General features: G+C 38.2%; 1 protein-coding gene across 2 annotated transcripts; it reads right to left on the reverse strand.

Annotated features, from left to right (window-relative positions):
• Positions 1-1,528: 1,528 nt before the first annotated feature.
• Positions 1,529-13,287, reverse strand: LOC140157483 (uncharacterized). Of its 2 annotated transcripts, none has more exons than XM_072180687.1 (2): positions 13,148-13,287; positions 1,529-8,437 (listed from the first exon to the last, which is right to left on the reverse strand). In XM_072180687.1, exon 2 carries the CDS (start codon positions 6,848-6,850, stop codon positions 4,463-4,465), a length of 2,388 nt encoding a protein of 795 aa, XP_072036788.1. In that variant the 5' UTR covers positions 6,851-8,437; positions 13,148-13,287; the 3' UTR covers positions 1,529-4,462. The 2 variants fall into 2 exon arrangements, with proteins under 2 accessions (XP_072036788.1, XP_072036789.1); XM_072180688.1 differs by having other exon boundaries at positions 13,131-13,287.
• Positions 13,288-14,102: the final 815 nt, after the last annotated feature.

Genomic DNA, 14,102 nt, shown 5'->3' on the forward strand with positions numbered 1-14,102 from the left:
GTTTTTTTGATAGATGCACTATCTAATCTTGCACAATATGACACCACATTGAATCCAATGTGACCTCAAGAAGTAAAGTTACAAGCAATTGAATAGACGGAGGTCCCGTTTTAAAAGTGACAAACTGGCCTATACAAGGTGCAAAAAGATTCCAACAAGCGAAACAAAGAGAAAACACAGTTTCTTCAATGAAGCGTTATTTAAAGCAGTTTTTATTTCAGTTTTTACTTTTTACTTTTCATAACTTTAATTTTATTTGTCAGTTCTTTTGTTTCAGTTTTCTTGTGTTCCTTTTGTTTTAAATTAAAGCCAAACGCATAAATTAGCCATTCACCACTCTCAAACCAGATGTCTAGTCTGTGGAGTTTTGAATAGGCCAGTTTGTCACTTTTAAAACTGGACCTTCGTCTAATCAAATGCTTGTAACTTTGTTTCTTGAAGTCACATTGGATTCAATGTGGTGTCAAAATGTCCAGGATTTTGTTTTGCATCTAGTAAAAAAACAAATTTACCCCAATATAAGATCAGTTTGGAAATTGTGATTATTTTTCCAAGTGTAAGAATACTTTATTGGCGCAGTATATATTGTACAATGTACATGTACCAGCTGAACAAATTCATCAGGATTGGTGGAGTAAATTCAGTTAACAAGATTTGTTGTATCTGATCCAGAAAATGCATTTACTTGTATGTTTCAGAAACAATAACATCTGCGTTGGAGATATATCTAGTTGTCAATTGCCAGTAGCAATCACTCATCAAGTGTTGACAAAGGCAACATTGTTTGCTGAAAGGTACACAAGTGCCTTTTCCGGATCAGACACAACAAACCTTGTTTACTGACTGAGTGATCATACATGTAAATTTATACTACTGTGATTAGATTCTCTGAAGACTTGCAACACAACACCCAAATATTATATCATGGCCTGTTTGAATCGAATGATGATATTTTAAGGGTGCTCATTATTAAGGGCTGGGGTATGAACGTTTGGACAGTATTTATTTTGGGACATTAGAGCGCATCAGACATATCGAATTGCATTCTGAATACGAAGAATGTCATTCTGATATCAAATATTTTTGATTTTTTGAAATTCGCAATTTAATACACATTTTATGGCAAATCATTAAAAATGGATATTTTTGATATTTAACAGTACTTGAAGTAAACATTATAAATCTGATGATTTATACTTAAAGAGTATGTAGGTGGGATGAAAACCGACGATCAATTGAAAATTTTGACCTTTCATATTGAAGATATGGATTTTTTTTACCCAAAACACAAAAAAAAAATTAGGTCTTTTTGGGAAAAAAATCCATATCTCCAATATGAAAGGTCAAAATTTTCAATTGACCGTCGGCTTTTCCTCCCTGCCTAACCTAAAAGAATATATCATTAGATTTATATAATTTACTTCGAGGACTGTTATATATCAAAAATTTGAAAAATATAATTTTTATAATTTGTCATAAAATTTGTATTATATTGTGATTTAAAAAAATGAAAATTATTTGATATCAGAAAGACATGCTTCAGATTCAGAATGCAATTCGATAGGTCTGAGATGCTCTCATGTCCCACAAAAAATACTGTCGAAACGCAATAAACGCTCATTTTGGATCCCTTAAGGCCATTGACCACATACACCAAAACCACAAAATGCTTTGAAAATTGGGACAACAACCCAGCAAACACAAAAATGTTTATAAAACATTATAAACGTGTTATAAATACCTTTTGGTTTTGGCCAAAACTTAACATTTAAATGTCAGGTTATAAATAGGTCTCAAATTGTCTTACCCGGTACATAATTATGAAAAAACACTGCAACAACATTTCTAAACTGTTGTTAAAATGTTATTGGAAATTATTTTTGGCAAACATTTTTGCAAAATATTTTGTCAACACTATACATTTTGCAGCAAGTTTTCAAAAGTGTTTTCTGAATAACATGTTATACCCTTTATAACCTGACATTAAATCATTTTGTTGTTGGTATATTCCACTAATTACCCCCATGGATGTATTTTGGGCCCTGCACCAAGGTGATGTTAACATTGACAAGGGCAAACCAATGGCTTTATGAGCTCTCCTATTTGAAGTTAGCTTGTTCATTCAATTCCAGTTGAAATCTATACACCACCAATGGAAGACATTACCTTAATCTCCCACACAGGGAGTGTGAATTTCAAATGGAGTCGCCTGTTCAGGTAGTCCCATTTGAAATTCACACTCCCTGTTGAAGATTAAGTTCATGTCTTCCATAGGGAGTGTGTGGATTTCAACTGGAATAGCCCAAAACATCCCCCTCATGATTATTCAGTGAACTTTGTGAACCTAACAAGACCCTGACTTCCAGTAGAATTGATTCGAGTTGGCACATGAAATTTGGGGTTTCAGGATACTAGTATATGTCCCACTATATATGTCATTTTGGTCCACTTTTGAAGGCAAAGCAAGACCTTACATGTACAATGTATGTGAGAGAGAGTGCACAGAGCAGAGGCCACAGAAATATTTTCTTTGTATTTTATACACCTTAAATGCATATTATTTGTGTACATCCATATATCAAAACGATGCATTTGTCGGCTGCTACATGCTAGGAATAAATACCAGACTCATCTCAAGTGGAGGTCACTTCATATCATCCCCTAGTCACATGGTTTATGAATACACAGAACATTCCTTAACCATGTGACTTGGGGATGATTGGAAGTGACCTACATTTGAGATGAGTCTGCTGGTAATAATTCCTAGCCATTACAGTGTATGTGAAATGAGACACATGTAACAGCAGAAAAGTGCATCTTTTTGATATGGATGTACATATTTGTGATACCCTAGCACGTCTGTTTAAGGGTTAAAAAAGCAGTGACTTTTGCGAAAAGAGGAACGTTTTTTCCAATGGTGATGTTGATGGCAAATTTATTACATTTTAAAAGGAATTCTTGTATAGGGAGGATTTTTGCTGGTATAAAATTTGTTCAGGGTGTCCTGAAAACATATTTTCAAGCATGTGTACAGAACATGTTACTTTCATGTAATTAAAAAACATGAACATTGCTATTTTTGATAATTAGTTAATGACATCCAATATAGAAAAATATTTAAAATTTCAAGATTCTTACATAATTTTACATTTAGCTACATGTATAAAAGGGATGGTAGAGTATAAATTCATATTTGCTTTGGAGCTGCAGTGCTGAAAAAATTCAGCTAGAGATAGAAGACTAAATGTGACCTGCTACCATGTCGCAAGTTGGTAGTTTTGAATCTCCCTGGCTAGTGTTGGTGTTCTTTGTTTCACATGCCCCTGTTCAAGCCAGAAGTATGTCTGTATGTCCTTTGTGAATGGTGCACATTGGGTCATTCATGAAGGACATACTACTAGCTTGTACATGTGCGTGGCAAACAAAGAACATCAACTCAGTCAGCCAGGATGTCTCAAAACTACCAACTTGTGATTTAATACTCATTTTATGGCCATGTATAATGAGCTATCACAGTTGAAATCCATACATTGTATATCCACTCAACCTGTGGAAGAGAGGATATAGATTTCAAATAGAGTCGCCCATTCAGGTCACCCCCATTTTAAATTCACACTCCCTGTGTGGAAGATTAAGGTCACATCTTCCATAGGAGGTGTATGGATTTCAAATGGAACAGCCCAACTGAGGATCTTCTTTTCACATTTGATACATTAATTAATTGTTGATACTAATTGGCACTTATCAAATGTATCACAGTCACTTTCAGGGACTGCCTTTTGAGATCAAGAACAATCACTCTCTACTGCTCTCCTTAAATCTGATAAATAGGAGAGTGATATTTAACTCTCCTTAGTTGACCATTCTCTCCCTAGATTGTAAATACTCTAAAACAGTTCTCCTTGAATGCTCCAGAAGAGCTATTTAATGCTCTCCTGCAAATTCTTAAAGACAGTCCCTGCAATTTAGCTCATGACGTACCAAAAGGTTCATCTCTCAACTGAATTTTTTTAAATATATTTTGTGTTTCAGCCCACTTTTATGTCATTCTTTTTTTCCACTGCAGTCATGTTTTTTTCCTGATAAGAAAAGCCTGTAAAAAGCCCAGTGCGTAGGGGTACATGGGGTAAAATGGCTATACATGCAGGTTTGAGGGACAAACCATTTTTTGCCTTAAAACCTCAAGTTTTACATCAAGTATCAAAAATGTATTTTTTATAACAACATGATATACGTACCTGTAAGTACTTTCATTTTTATAAATAAAAAAAAAGTTATATTTACACACATAATAAAATACATTGCAAACTTTACTGAACATTGCAACACTTATTAAACTTCTTGACCAGCAGCCTCATTTTCCATCTCGCTATAATCAATAACTTCATCTCCATATGGACTGGAAGGACTTTCCTCCCTAAATCTACCACCATGTCCTGCGGGTATCATCATCATCCCTCCCTCATCTTCCGTGATCGGACGACAAGTGGTAGTCAACCTCATCTGGATCCTCTTCATTAGATAACGGCTCAAGAATGCTCTCTTCATCTAGCTGATCCAAGTCAACATCCCCTTGTCCAATATGATCTTCAGATGGTCCTCCATCTTTCATATTGACAGCGTACCAATCCTTGTGCACCAGTTTCATGTGCCTCATGAGTACATTACGTTCCGGAAACTTCTTAACACACAGACTACACTCAAACGGTAGATCTCCTGTGTGCACTCGTTCGTGCATGCGGCACGAGTACGTATCCCAGAACGTTTTCTCGCAAAACTTGCACTTCTTGTCTTTCTTCTTGGTGTGGCGCCTTTCGTGCTTGCGACGTGTCGACTTACTTGTGAAGAAAAGTCCGCATATGCTGCATCCGTATGGTTTCTCGCCCGTGTGGCATCTTTCATGTTGTTGCAGACTCGCTAGACGATTAAACGTCATCTTGCAGACTTCGCACACAAAGGGCCTGTCGTTATCGTGAATCATAACATGGCGACGCAAATTGGATCTGTTGGCGAATCCTCGCGAACAAATGTCACATTTGTAGGGCCTATCTCCACTGTGAATTAATTCATGCTCTCTAAGCCCGCTGCAACTCGACATTACTTTCCCGCAAACTTTACATGTGCAGTTTTCAACTCTCACATGCACATTCCAAACATGTGAGTTCAACGACCTCTTATGACTAAACTGACCCCCACACTGATTACAAGAGTACGTTTTCTTACACTTGGCCATGTGCTTTTTCAACGACTGACTGTATTTGAATTTTTTGTTGCATTCTTCGCATTCGTACTTGAGCTCGGTACTATGGGTCGCCTGATGGGACACATAGTTGGCCTTTTTGGTGAATCCTTTATTACAAACCTCGCAGGTGTACGGTTCGACTCCGATGTGATCGTGCAGATGTTCTATCAGCTGTGCACGCTTCACCAGTTGTTTCTCGCAATACGGACACTGCCACCTGTCCTGCTGATCGGCGCAATTCACCTTGATCATTTTTTCTTTAGCTTCTTTTAACGTTTCAACTTTGACCTTGTACTCCTTGTGCTTGTTCATGTGACCTGCCAAACGTTCCTGCTTCGAGAAAGCCTTGTCGCAAAGCGAACACGAAAAGGGTTTTGGAGAGTCACTTAATTCTTCACCATCAGATTGGACTTTATACTTGTGATTTTTATGCTTGTTCATGTGACCGTTTAGGTGCTCTTGTCGCGGGAAATTCTGGAAACAAATTTTACATTCAAATTTCTTATCGGTTATTCCTTCATAATGGAAGTCTTTGGTGTCCATTGCCAGTGCAGAGTCATCCTGCTCAATGCTTGATGTTTGTTCATTGAAATCATCGCTTGTTTCATCTGTCATTCCGGAAAGATGGCTCATTTCTCCATCAACACAATCAAATGTCGCAGCTACGCTATCATCCACTTTTGCTATACCTTTTGGTGTAACTACATGTACAAGGTCAATCCCTGACGACTTTTGGTGTTCCAAGTCCGAGTAAGTTTGAAAGTTATCCACATTTGATACACACTCTATGGGTATAATGCCAAGTTCATGGGTCTGCAAGTGTTTTTTGTACGATGATCGTTTCTTGTATTCTTTACCGCATACTTCGCAAGTGTACACTTTTGCTTTCTTTTCACCTCCCACTTTCTTTGGTTCGGTAACCAGAGTTGGCGAGTTTGTTGAGTTCTTGTTTGCTGGTAAAGTGTTACCTTCCATTCGCGGGTCCGAAATTCCGCTTGCGCTACCAGTAAGATTTGGAATGTTTACAGAATTGTTGCTGTTATTGGCTATTTGGTCATGATGCATTATGTGTTCCGCCAACTCCAGACTGCTACGAAATGTTTTATTACACTCCATACAATAGCTTTTATATTCAACAGGCTGCATTCCATCGATCACACTACCTGCAGTTGTAATGGAACTATGATTTTGAGCCGGATCATCATGAGACTTAATATGATCTTCAAGATCCAAGATATTTGGAAATGATTTGTTGCACTGTACGCAAAAACTCTGGCATTCCGGACGCTGATGGGTTCTCATGTGGATTTCGAGAACAATTTGACTTGTGAAAGTCTGACCGCACATATGGCAGTTGAATCCCCCTGGCATATCAAATCGGTTGAAAATGGAATTGCCGTTCTGTGGTATAACCTGCTTGTCTTGGTCAATAACTTGTACGCTAGGGGACGCTATGCTTTTGGAATTCAAAATATCTGACTTGTGTTCGTAGTCTTCCGTTCCTGAGCTATCACGTTTCTCCTTTGCTTGAGGATTTTCTTTACTTTTCTTTTTCTTTTCTTTACGCTTCCTTTTTTTACGCTTTGATACTTGGTTGTCGGCTTGCATTGAAAGATTAAGTACACCATTTTCACTGAATGCACCAAATTCCTCATGGGATCCCGATTTGCTATTACTTTGAATGGCCTGATTCAGTGGCAAGAATACTTGATTAGCCACAGCTGGAAAGGTCTCTTGGCGGCATGATATGATTTACCGCAGCTGCTTATCAGCAGCATTTTGGGGCAGTGTGGTCAACATCGCTTGAAGCTTGCTGGCGCTTTCTGCAGGTTTAGCCAGTTGTCCACTGAACTCTGTTGTTTTACTCTCCGGAGTTGGCGGATCATCCAGATATGCTGCTTTCCAATAGGCCTGGAAATCTTCTAACGTTTTAACATGCGCGCCTTCTATATCCGAGATGATGTTCGCTTGTATTTCGTCCGGTATATCCACCGCTTTGCTACCTTCTAACGCCAAATCCAATGCAAATTGCTGACTGATGTTTTCCGAATCTTCGCTTTCGGCGATACCGTGTCCCGTCGACAGATGCGCTTTGAGCTTGCGCTTTTCCATGAACGACTTGCCGCAGAGCAAGCACAAGTGCGGTCTGATACCAAGATGGTTCATCTCGTGAAGTTTTAACGTGTACTTCTGCGTGAACTCTTTCCCGCATTGCCTGCAATGAAACTGTTTCTTCTCTAGATGAGTGCGCTCGTGTCGACGCAGATTTGCGCAAGTCGGGAACGCTTTGTTACAGTGCATACAATTGTAGGGACGCTCACCTGTATGGATGCGCATGTGTTGACGTAAACTCGCGATACGATTACAACGTTTCCCACATTCTTTGCATTCAAACGGTTGTTCCCCGCTGTGCGTCATTTCATGTCTTCGTAAATTTGCGCGTCCCGAGAAGCCGCGATCGCACGTGCCGCATTTGTATGGTTTCTCACCCGTGTGTGTGCGTTCATGTTCTTTTAACCCTCCGCCCTTGATGAATGATTTCCCGCAGACTTTGCACACGTACGGACGTATGTCATTGTGGATTCTCATGTGACGGTTCAAGTACACTTTGCGCTTAAACGTAGACTTACACACTTCGCACGTGTAGGTCACGGTTTCCCCTGTATGCGACCGTTCGTGATAATCGAGATCTGCTTTGTTATGATGAGCTCTGTCGCAGAACTTGCAACGAAATCGTTTCTTCCAGGCCAAGGTCGCCGCGCTGGTTACATCAGTCCCCGCGGTGGCGTTATCTCTATTGTGGGCTTGGCGCTCGTGTCGTACGAGATGAATGGCGGCGCTGAAAGCTCGGTGACAGATTTTGCACGAAAAATGAAGACTACCTGTATCTTCATAATCCTTCAACGATACACGTCTAATAGTCACATGTCCATCTGAATACAAGAACCATTTCTGTTGCTGTATTGAGTCTTCATCAGTTAATCTCTTTCGTTTGCTGGGTCTCCTTAGAGGACGAGATCGTCTGCTGAGCCAGTGTCTGATGTAGCGGTTCTCATGATGCTTTTTGTGCTCGTGATATGCGTTGAAATCTGAAAACGATCGATGGCACAATTTGCATGACAATGGGCCGATTAGTGGATCAGTTAGAGTCGGTTCCATTGTTAGAAGAAGTGCTGATGTGTATTCATGCTAGACCTGTTGGAGAGAAGAAAAAACAAGAAATAGTTTAAAAAAGTGATCTTCTTAATTTGCATAAACTTTTGTTTTGTTTTGCGAATGCACTGTTGTCAGTATGTGATTGCAAGGTATTAGCCCAATGCCATCCACGCTTCTTCCTTTGCATGGGCAATGTCAAAAGTAGACAGATGGAAAAATCATCAACGTGTCTTTAAGTTTATGGACGGGCAGAAAAATCCCCAATGAGATGTGTAGTCAACTATGTCAAGGAGTCAATGCAGGGGGAAGTTAACCCCATGAGATCTACCTGCCGATTGGCTAAAAAGAAGTTTTCATTATCAATTGGCCCAATCAACAACATTGTTAGAATAATTTCACCACACAAAAAAATTGGGGTAAATTATTTGCAAAATTAAAGCTATTACAAGCAACTATTGACTTGTTTTGACTAGAGCGGCCATTTAATTATTTCACAACATTTGATTTTATAAATAAGTGAAGGTGGAGTTGTATATTCATCCTTGTTTATTCATCTTTATTGTTGATATTAAGTCAGAAAATGGCTAGTAGAAGTAGTTGAAAGTTATTTTAAAGGAGAAAATTAGAAATAAAAATAAAATAATTAATTATTTTGAGAATTTAGGACGCGAGCGGTAAACAGGAAACTAATAATCAAGTGCGAAGGGCCTTATGAAAGGTGAATTCAAATTTGCCATCAAACTGCATCATTTTATTGAGTAAAGAAAGCCAAAACTGAAAATCGTTTTGACATACATTGTAGCACTTTCCGTAGCAAAGTTACATCTTGTCAAACAAAGATTGACTTTCATCAAAAATATTCCTGGCTTCAGCCAATATCATGAATATTTAATGTGACATCAATTAAAAAACAAAACAGCATAGTCTCATCAGCCCAGCCCTCGAATTAGCCCACAGCACCCATGGCATTTTGCCGTGGGTGCCCATCCCCACTGCCGTAATGCCTTCAAAATATGTCCTTTACCTAAGGCAGTCACTTGCCGTGCCCTCTAATGAAGTTGCCGTCGGTGCCCCAGCCCTGTCCCTTCATTATAAAATCATCTATCTATGTTTGTGTGCGTTTAGAGAAATTGCCTTGGTGCCCTTCTCAAATTTTCAACAGTTGCCATGATGCCCTCTTGAAATATTACAAACTGCCGTGCTGCCTTGCCTTTTCAGTGAAAATCCAAGGCAATTATCAACTTGCCCTAAAAAAGTTGCTGTGCCCCTTCAGATCCTTAATTCGAGGGCCGAGTCTCATGTCATGAAGCATAGTTGGCAGTGGTGAGTGACATGATACAAACCCACCCTTTTTATTTCAAACCCACCCTTTTTATTTTATACCCTTTAATACCATAAACTCCGAAACCCACCCTTTCTAAGCGTGATTACTGATCTTACATGTAGATACCGTAAGTGGTTATGGTGGTCCGGGAGGTGCAGATTTGCATCCAAAGAGAATTACATAAATTTTAGAAGACCAAAGAGAATGTAATTTCAATATTTTTTGTGTGTTTCATTTAGTGTCATTCAATTAGAAATTACAGTAAGCTTTAAGTTTAGGGGGTACTACACCCCTCGATAAATTTGTGTCTATTTTTGCATTTTTCTCAAATACTAATGTTCACGTACAGTGGTAACAAAAGTTATGTATATTATAGGGGCAAGGTATCCAATTACTACAAATGTACACTGGAATTTCAGTGACCCAAGACAAGCAGTTTGTTATTTATGATCAGAAATAAGGTACCGCAAGGATGTACCTCGTTTCCTATCATATAGGGCCTATACTGAACCGCTTGTCTTGAGTCACTGAAATTTCAGTGTACAGTAATTGGATCCCTTGCCCCAATAATATACATTACATAACTTTTGTTACCAGTGTGTAATTATTTTTTGAGAAAAATGCAAAAATAGTCACAAATTTACCACATGGGTGTAGTACCCCCTTAAGATTACAATTGTTGATTTCTAAACCCACCCTTTTTATAGGTATGCCAGGCAAACCTTAGTTTTAACACATTTGCTAGTCAGCGAAATTCGCCTAGACCGGGCCCAAACACAATACATATTACATAGAAATTTCAATTTTTTTCAAGAACAGGTCGGTCAAGGAAACCTACATAAATATGTTTTCTATACTTCACTTGACCCAAATATATGATTTTTTATGGTGATGAGCCACTCGCACATGGAATTTTACAGGGATTGTGATAGCAGTTCCATTAAAAAAAGCTGCTATCGCCATGACACTAAGATCTAGAAACACCCCCGTAATGCTGTTTTTGGAAATTTTGCTAGCAGAATCTTTTTGATGAAAGTGGATCTTCGAAAAGATTTAACTTTGCCACGGAAAGTGCTATGACAAAAAGGTTTTCAGTTTAATTTTTGGCTTTCTTTACTCAAGGGCTTTAATTTGATATATAAAATGATGCAGTTTGATGGCAAATTTAAATTCACCTGGCATAATTAGAGACTGACCGATCAGATCGGTAGCTTCAGAATCGGGCCGATTATTAGCTTATCGGTAGTGATCTGCATTTTGATTCAAAATCCCTCTAGCAGCACAGACTTTTTACCGGATTTTCTTACATTAGAGGATGTCTTGCAATAAACAGACATTATTAAATATTCGTAATTATTATTTCCCACCGTACCCTAAAGTCCGGTGATTGAAGGAAGTCCCGTTATAACGTGAAAACTACCATGAGAGGACATTATCGAAGTATGCATTCGGCAGTGTGTAAATGGCCTCTGTTATTTTTTCACTCTGCGCAAGCGCAAATGACTCATTTTTAGATGACGTCACCACCATAATCGGTCGGAAAAAGCTTCCGACTTTGGATTTATGAATGAAATTTAGCAGCGGAGTTTCCGGAGTTTTCTGAATTATGCAAATACTCAACCTATGACCTTTTTACGATCAGAATATTAATAAGCATCAACTGCATCATGGTGCCCACTGAAAAAAAATCCGATGGGAATTGATTCAGTTTTCAGCAAATTATGCTACTTTTTTGAGCAGCTTATCGATAAATAATTCCACGAATGTGAGCACGATATTTTGAAAATGTATGCAGTGGAATGTGGTTAAAAAATGACTTATAAATTTTGTTTGGGAGTCGGGAAATTAACTGTAGTAAAATTTGACTGCTCAGTTGTTGGAAATTCTTTCTTGGAACAAATAAAATATATTGTTTGAAATAAGTCAAATAAAAATTGTTTATATTACGTTTGCTAAATACGTATTGCATTGTTGAATTGTCTATGGATATTTCAATGGAAAACAAGAAATAGCAAAATATCAGTAACATCCCAGTTTGCCGTACGTAACCCCCCGCCATGGTCGACTTAGGTTTTTTTTTCATGCTGAACACGATGACGCTATTCACGACATGCGATACTCAATCGTTTAGCCCGAAGAGCATGTTAAAAACATAATGTCTCGTTATGACAGGATTTCCCGATATTGCAGGACAGCAAAGTCTGGTTGGTAAAAGAATTCCAGTTATTGCGGGACAAGTGAGTATGTCTCGTAAAAACTCTGTGCGCCCGTACTATACTAGTAAAATTCCATGTGCGATTGTCTCATCACACAAAAAAATCATAGGCCTATATTTGGGACTTTGTCTTCTGTCAAGTGAAGTAGGCCTACATACCCAGTATATTTTTTATGTAGGTTTCCTGACCTTTTGCTTTGACTTTGACCTGTCCTTGATTCGAGTCTTTTCTTACAATGTTTAAATTTCTATGTAAATATCTACCGTATTGTGTTTTGGCTCCGGTGTAGGTCAATTTTGGTTGACAAGCAAATGTGTTAAGGGGGTACTACACCCCTGGCCAAATTTATGCCTATTTTTGCATTTTCTCAAAAATTATAGCACATTGGTGACAAGTAAGATATGTATATTATAGGGGCAAGGACTACAACTACTGTACTGAAAATTCAGCAACTCAAGGCAAGTTTGAAGTAGTTATTGATTTATTGATCAAATATTGGTTTTCCCTCATTTTTGACTGTAACCAGGGTTCGATTTAGAAAATAAAATTTACATGCACAACTCTAATTTTTTCCTCAAAATGGGCTGAATAACACAAAATTTTGCATGCACAGGCAAAATTCTACATGCACAGAGCCAAAGTTACATGCATTTGTGCATGTAAAACCCCTCTAAATCGAACACTGACTGTAACCCCACAATTGTTGTCTGCGCTGAAATAAAATTTACAGTGCAGTAGTTGTAGTCCTTGCCCCTATAATATACATATCTTACTTGTCCCCAATGCGCGCGATGCGCTATAATTTTTAAGAAAAATGCAAAAATAGGCACAAATTTGGGCAAGGGTGTAGTACCCCCTTAACTTAGCATTTGTAAGGTTTGCCTCTCATACCTACATGTTATTTTTCATGATGGCAATCAATAGGGTATATTGCTGATCCATTAATTATCCTTTTCTGGTGCATTGTGGGATAGAAAAGGAGCAAATTAGCGATCGATTTGCTCCTTTTCAATCCCACAATGCACCAAAAAAGGATAATTAATGGATCAGCAATATACCCTATGGCCAATGCAATGCATGAATGCATCACGTACACGTATGAATTGAATGCATGATTGATTTGAGTACTGAGCTGAGTAAGCTTACATGGTAAACTAGTTTTAGGTCCTGAATGAGCTTATTAGGGACTTACTCAACAATTATTCATACCAGATAATGATTGATTTCAGCTATTTAGATCCACACATCACCATGATGCATCAGCTATCTCATCAAAACACCGTCTAATTCTTTCCCGATTCCGGCCGTCCTTCTTTTTGTTCACAAAATTTATGCAGGAAGATGCCATATTGAGGTCAGAGGTTAATGACCATCAGCTACAGAGCGTAAGTTCTATAGGATAAAAGTATTACGACCTGCTTGCGATTACGTGCACAATTACATGCACTGAAAATATCTGTTTCTGTACTTAGGCTATTGTGGTCATATTCAGATGGTGTCCGATTCACATTATAGATTTGATTGAGGAAATAATTCATGCCATATTTATATTTCCATCAAATTTTAAGGGGGTACTACACTCCTCGTTAAATTTGTGTCTATTTTTGCATTTCTCTTAAAAACTAATAACACAGTGGTAACAAAAGTTATGTATATTATAGGGGCAAGGAATCCATACTACATTGGAATTTCAGTGACCCAAGACAAGCCGTTCGTTATTTATTAAGAAATGAGGTAGGCCTACCGCTAGGATGTACCTCATTTCCTATCATATATACTGAACCGCTTGTCTTGAGTCACTGAAATTTCAGTGTAGTAATTGCTCTCCTTGCCCCAATAATATGCATAACTTTTGTTACCAGTGTGTTATTGTTTTTTGAGAAAAATGCAAAAATTACCACAGGGGTGTAGTACCCCCTTAAGGGATCTGGATTGAGCGTTTCGACAGTATTTTTTTGTGGGACATGAGAGCACATCAAGCATATCGAATTGCATTCTGAATACGAAGTATGTCTTTCTGATATCAAATAATTTTGATTTCAGTTTTGCCCGGATTTTTTGTCAGGAAATTCACGATATATGCCTAGGGTAAATTGGGGTAAATGGAACGGTGGGGTAAATGGAACGATGAGAATACAATTTCCTCAATCAAGAATAAAAAGAA

This window comes from Amphiura filiformis, chromosome 7 (genome assembly GCF_039555335.1).
Source record: "Amphiura filiformis chromosome 7, Afil_fr2py, whole genome shotgun sequence".
Classification (NCBI taxonomy): domain Eukaryota; kingdom Metazoa; phylum Echinodermata; class Ophiuroidea; order Amphilepidida; family Amphiuridae; genus Amphiura; species Amphiura filiformis.